Source organism: Notothenia coriiceps, unplaced genomic scaffold (assembly GCF_000735185.1).
Source record: "Notothenia coriiceps isolate Sejong01 unplaced genomic scaffold, NC01 NC01_scaffold00004070, whole genome shotgun sequence".
Classification (NCBI taxonomy): Eukaryota; Metazoa; Chordata; class Actinopteri; order Perciformes; family Nototheniidae; genus Notothenia; species Notothenia coriiceps.
This window is the reverse complement of record NW_011336771.1, coordinates 9,513-16,282: the sequence shown is the minus strand read 5'-3', so window position 1 is coordinate 16,282 and position 6,770 is coordinate 9,513. Positions and strand designations below refer to the sequence as shown.

The window sequence follows — 6,770 nt, the reverse complement described above, 5'->3', positions numbered from 1 at the left end:
ATTCTAATTCTAACTGTGCAATGGGGATTTGCTCTTTCTTTTTTCCGCTACCCAGTGCCCAAGAACGCCGGTGGGAAACGACCAGATACTTCCCCGGTGGTGTGCCGAGCGGCCAGCCAACAGAGGGGCCAGCTGGCCAAGGGGGGCCAGGCCCTGCAGGTCCCCGCCGTGGCCCTCTACCCATCCCGGAAGAAAGTGCCAGTCAAGGATCTGCCGCCTTTTGGTAAGTGGATGTCAATCTTTATGAAGCCCGGTGTACAAAAATACATTTTGAATGTGTACCTACTACATACTTGCCAACCCTCCCGATTTTTGCGGGACACTCCCGATTTCATTGCCCTCTCCCGGTTTCCTCCCGGGGTCATATTTCTCCCGCATTTCTCCTGATTTCTGACAAAATCAGATTTACTCACGACTGTTTCCACTCAGACTTTAATACAGCTACACCATTGTTTGGTTTCCATGGTAGCGCNGTGAGAACGTGTAACATTGGTGCCTTCTTGGCCAGGTCAGCATTGTACATGAGATTTTATCTCAATGCTTTTTATCTGGTTAAATAAAATAAAATAATTCAATAACATTAGGTGAGATATTAGCTAAATGATGGGACACGACACGTGACAGGTCCCTACAATAGAAATATAAGTATTTAATATAAGTATATGTAGTTGCTTCAAAGATTTAGGTATACAGTAGGTCATACTTGCCAACCTTGAGACCCCAGAAATCGGGAGCATTTCAAAAACCGNCATGGAAACCAAACAATGGTGTAGCTGTATTAAAGTCTGAGTGGAAACAGTCGTGAGTAAATCTGATTTTGTCAGAAATCAGGAATTTCTCCCGCATTTCTCCTGATTTCTGACAAAATCAGATTTACTCACGACTGTTTCCACTCAGACTTTAATACAGCTACACCATTGTTTGGTTTCCATGGTAGCGCGTCTCTTTAGTAGCGCGCGCAACTCAAAGTCTGAGAGGGTGAGGCAGATAGTCACAGAAAACAGAACAAGAATCGACAACTCGACCCTCTGCTCACTCCTTTCCTGTAAAATACAGGTCCAGCCAACACATATGCTCCATCAAGGACGGTGCTACAAGCCACACCGAGTTAATACTTATATTTCTATTGTAGGGACCTGTCACGTGTCGTGTCCCATCATTTAGCTAATATCTCACCTAATGTTATTGAATTATTTTATTTTATTTAACCAGATAAAAAGCTTAAAATCTCATGTACAATGCTGACCTGGCCAAGAAGGCAGCAATGTTACACGTTCTTACACAGACATATAAAAAAACGAAGAAAAAAACAAAACAAAAAAAGCAGTCACTACATTGTGCACATTTGGGACAGTATGAAAGGTACTACGTATTACTGCAAGAGCAGCTGGTGGTAAGGACCTCAGACAACTTCAATTTAAAACATGCTATAGGAACAAGTGCCGTCAGTTTAAGGCATGATTGAAGGTCATTCCAAGACCAAATTAATACAACTATAAATACAGCTTATTCTCTTATATAATAATGTTTGGTAGTATTGTGGTGTAAGCCTTTAGAAACCTCATGTTCCCTTGTCCTTGTATGTGCCACCATTGCTCAGTTTCCTCTCCCTCATCCTGTGATTTGCAGACAACAGCAGAACCAGCTTCTTTACGACAGTGCTGCCACCTAGAGGCTGTCTGACCAAAAACAGCTAATACAAAAAAAGTCCCAGACAATGCAGTCGGGCGGCTCGCTGCGGGGAATGGCAGAGCTCCTCGTACTAATTCTGCTCATCTTCTTGTAAATATCCACAGGCACCAGCTCCCCTCAGTCTCTGAAGAAGATCCTGTCTCTGTCGGAGGAGGGGAACGAAAGGCACCGGAGGCAGCCAGAGGACACCGTGTCCAACGCCTCCTCCCAGCTCTCCTCCCCTCCCACCTCCCCACAAAGCTCACCCAAGAAGGGTAAGCCAATAATCCTTCCCCCCTCCCCCCCACACCCTCTTCATGATCCTTCTTTCTGTCACCATGGGCCACACATGCCACCTGGTGGTTGTCAGTATGCACTGCAACATGTTTCAGATGGTGTGTTGGGCAGTAGGACTCAGTCTGAAATATTTCATCCCACTTGAAACCACTGCAGCCATGTGTATAGGCTGCAGCACTACAAACTAGTCAGGATGTTTGAGTGAATGTAGGTAACACTATTATAAGCCTTAATACCTGTGTTTTAAGTTGTAAAGCAGTCAACTGTAAACAGTGCTAGGTTTAAGGCAACAGCCACATTGTTGGCAATAACTGGTTATACTTTAAACAGCATTTGTAACAGCCTCTTCGACATCCCACTATTTTTACTAGAAATGTGTCTTCGTTAGCTCATGATACCGGACAGATAGGGAAAGTTGAACAAAGCAGGTTAACAATAAGAGTATCATGTAAACTATAATGTCGCTATGTGAAAATTATTTCCACAAAGTAAAACAAATATTTCCTGTATGCAGTTTGTGATTTGAATCCACTCTGAAATAAATTATTTCTTGACTGTCTTGAAATCGGCCCAGTAGTGTTTCTGTAATCCAGCTGACTAACAAATGAAAAACCTATACAATATACTTTAAAGTGCCAAATGCAGACAGTTATGAAGTCCGATAACCTAAACATATTGATGTTTGAATACCATACATAAAAAACAAGAAAGGTACATAGTGCTCTGCTGCAAAAAGAGTGGTAAGCATTCAACATGTAACTTGTTCTTGATGAAACCAACTCTCGAAGAAGCTTGGATGCTTTGAGAACTTTCTGATCTGTAACTGGTTCCTACATTATCTTAGAAACTGTTTCCTCATGTGAGTGTATGTCCCCTCTACAGTCTGAGTTTGATTTGTATGTGGTGACTCATGTTGGAGCCACATCATTACAATTAAGACTTCCTAAAAATTATAATTAAGACGTTCTTTTTTTGGTCAGACTCAGTCATTCAGACAGGAGTGGGGAGGTGATTGAGGTCATTCATGCTGATGGAGGCGAAGGAATACAACACATTCCACAGTAACAGTTGTCTATAACTTGAAAATATGTCTTTACATGTGTCAGCGATCATAACCAGTGATTTCCTTATATTTTTCCAGACTTTATTATGTAGTTCCCTTCACGCTTATTTTCTAAACTTTTCCACACTCTTCAGCACTTTTCCCTAAAGAGCTGCTTGGCTTACTTGGAAAATTGAACTCTACAATTACCCTGCAGTCTGTGTGATGGCTTGTTTCAAAACACTGACTGAGACAAGATATGTGAATTAAAGATGAATTATGATGACAGATGAAAAACAGTTGATCCACCATAAGTTAGTTTAATGTTTGGAGCTTTGTGTTGGAATGAGACCCAGTCAGCATTTATGAGAGGGCTTTATTGTACTTTTATTTAGAACAAAATGGAAGTATTTCATGCTACTTTTTGCAACAAAGGCAAATCAAACAGACTAAAGCACATATGTTAAAACTCCCCTATTATACTGTTTTTCATCAATATATTAAAAGTCTCAGATATATACAAACATGTCTCTGAAGTGTTTGGCTCTGAAGTGTTTGGCTCCAAACACCAAACAGATCATTGAAGCATTACCCATGATCCCCTCTGTTTCCAAAGTGCTGATTCTCTGTCTGTTACTTCAGATGAAAATAAGGAGCCCCTCCCCACGCCCCTCTGAGAGATGTTTGGTTAAAAATAACTCAATGGTGCTCTAGGAGGAGATTAAGGTGATAAGGTGGGGGGGGGGGTTACCTTGGTTGCTGATTGGCTAATGGTTACACAAGCCAAAAAATCGTTATGACATCATAAAGTGGCCAAAATCTGATCAGCTCATTTTCAGACAGGTTTTTATAGAAATGGATCAGGACAAAAAGAGAGAGAATCTTTGTTCCTGAAACTTTCAGAATCTCTTCACACAGAGGGGACACATGTTGATGTAGAAGAGACATGAACAAGGGGATTTTGCAGAATAGGTGACCTTTAAGTTGAACCTTTTTAACAATTCCTTTCCTATTCCTTCTCCTCTCCTGCAGGTTACAACGCCTACTCGGACTCCGGTCACAGTGAGATCTCCTCTCGCTCCAGCCTCGTCAGTAACTCCTCCTTCGACATGACGCAGGACGAGAGGAGGCTCCGTCACTCTGGAGTCGGGGAATCCAACATCGTGGGACAGCGGCTGGAACGAAGGGCGACAACCGACTCTGACCAGTACAGCCTCGGGTACGAACATTAGGAGTTTCATTTGAGGTTTAGTTCAAAATAACAGCGGAGTTTCAGATATTTGTTATAAAAGCTAAAACAAATGGAAAGTAGATGAGGAAAAATGTTTTGGTAGGACGAGAATAGGTTTTCGTTCAAGAACATGACATTATATTTGGTTTTTCACAGTAACAATTACTCTTAGTTTAAATAAACAGTTTGTAAAACCCGGCCCCTTAGTAACTGTTGCTGGGATTGTCAGTGTAACATTTTATTTATAGCATTTTACTGCTTGATTTCCTCCTAGACTCTTTTTAGTCAGTTGAGTTTTATTTTGTATGAAACACAGTTAAGCAAGTACCTTGTATGGCAGCCTCTGCTTCTGTGTGATTGGGTGAATGCTGACTTATATGCAAAGGTGGTTTGAGGTGTTTGTAAAACTGAAAAATATGCACTCTATTAACCATTTTATTTATCTGCCCTACAAGTTAAGTAATTATCTTTATTCGTATCCCCTCTCAGGTCATATTCATCGATGCAGGACTGTCGGGGCATTTACTCCGGCTGCCCCACGGTGCTCTCCTCCCCCAGCTCAGAGGAGCTGACCCAGGATCAGGGCGATCGAGTCTCCCTGGACGCTGCAGACAGCGGGCGAGGCTCCTGGACGTCCTGCTCCTCGGGTTCCCACGACAACATCCAGACCATGCAGCAGGGCCGCAGCTGGGAGACTCTGGCCTTCGGTGGGGGCGGAGGAGGGGGGCTGCCTCCTGGAGGTCCGGAGGCCCTGTTAGGGGGGCACGCTGCTCTGTGGGCCGCCCAGGCCAGGGGCAGCTGGGCTTCAGCTAGCTCCTCCTCCTCCTCAGCTGCGTACTGGGGGGAGGACTCTGAGGGAGACACCGGCACCATCAAGAGGAGGGGGGGGAAGGACGTGAACGCCGACGCAGAGACGAGCAGCATCACCTCCACCGGCTCAGAGGAGGCCAAGCACCTGGGCCGGCCCTCCCCCTCACCCATCACCACCGGGGGGAAGGGACTGCTGAGTGAGTGACGCACCTAACAGTCCTGCTTCTTTGAATAAGTCAAGTTTTTAATGGAAGGAAAACAATTTTAGTACACAGTATTTTTATCACAGAAGAAAGGGAAAGTCTAGCAGCAAAAACTGTCGGGAGAATACTGTGTAAAAACAACATGAAGGCACAATGTGTCCCATAAAACCACAACATATTTCTAAGCTTGTTTTTTTGCATTGGTTTAACAAACAAGGAACAATGTTTTAAATTGTGGAAACATTTTTGCAGGCTGATTTATTTGTTTTTTCAATTTTTCAAAAATCCATGAATTCCTCCAGGAGGCAATATGTTGAAATCCTTCAATCAAGACATAGTGGATTTGAATGCAAAAGAGCAGGAACATATTGTCCCTCTGGTTTCCTGGGGGTTTTAATATGCCGACCATGCCCATGTACCACAGACCGTTGTTCCATTGAATCCCTCCTCATTTCCTGTCATTATCTATCACTATTTACCCAACCAGTCGAGGCAGACAGGAATATGAAGTTGTTAGGGTTACAGAGAGTTTATAAAGTACAGTTTAGCCTTCCTCTGAAATAAAAAAAACATTGTTATTACCTATGAAGCTACAGTATAGAAACACCTGTCCTGACTTTCTAAAATAGGAAAAAACTGCCCCGTAAAGACAGTTTTTAAGTTCCATCATTGTTGCTTCTGTGTCCCTCCAGCACGGAAAGAGAGTCGTTACCGCGAGCCCCCCCCGACCCCCCCCGGCTACACGGCCCTCACCATCTCTGACCTGGCTGACGGGCAGCACCCCCCGCCAGCTGTCCCCGCGTCCACGGCTCCGCACACAGGCCGCCGGCCCCCGGACTACTCCACTGCTCTGCAGCGCTCGCGCATGGTCACCCAGTCGCCCGACTCCCACCAGGCCCAGCAGGGGGCCAAGCAGCGGGCGGGGGGCCTCCACCGCACACGCTCACCGGCCGAGGAGCAAGAGGCTCAGGAGGAAGAGGAGGGTGAGTCCTTGTCTTCCAAACTAGTCGCTCTGAGGAAGCCAAAGCCACAGCGCACACGCGAGACTCCCAGGCTCTGAAAGTGTGTGTGCGGGGGTTAACAGGCAGGGCCCCTCTCCCCAAGGCAGGTAAAAACTCATTTATCAGGTTGCCCCCCCCCCTTCTCTCTCCACTCCGATGAACCTGCATGTGATCAGGGACACACACCTGGACTGAGACTCACCATTCCTTCACACACACACTTCCCACAGTAGGATCGGTCCCTCTCCAAATCACAATTCCCTGTTAAAATTAAAAACGTACATTTATTATTTATGACCTGGGAATTGTTCCTCTGGAGTGGGACCCTCACCTTTAACCCACAATGTGTCATCATGCATGAGTCATACGGTGGGCCTGGTTCTCTCCACCACACATCCTGCTCTCTCTCCGTCACACACACTGTGCCGAGTAGCCTCCATCAGCAGGCACAGTGCTGATCCTCACCATGCAAACTGCCTGAAACATGCACCCCCATCCTCCTCCACCCGCACGCA

General features: G+C 45.2%; 1 protein-coding gene across 1 annotated transcript in view; it reads left to right on the top strand.

Annotated features, from left to right (window-relative positions):
• The window catches only part of rapgef2b (Rap guanine nucleotide exchange factor 2b), a 70,681-nt gene that overhangs the window by 59,793 nt on the left and 4,118 nt on the right, over positions 1-6,770 (top strand). Inside the window, exons 20-24 of the mRNA XM_010767121.1 lie at positions 56-223; positions 1,797-1,946; positions 4,043-4,229; positions 4,731-5,248; positions 5,947-6,237. Coding sequence (XP_010765423.1) covers positions 56-223; positions 1,797-1,946; positions 4,043-4,229; positions 4,731-5,248; positions 5,947-6,237 — 1,314 coding nt within the window. The remainder of the gene's footprint in view (positions 1-55; positions 224-1,796; positions 1,947-4,042; positions 4,230-4,730; positions 5,249-5,946; positions 6,238-6,770) is intronic.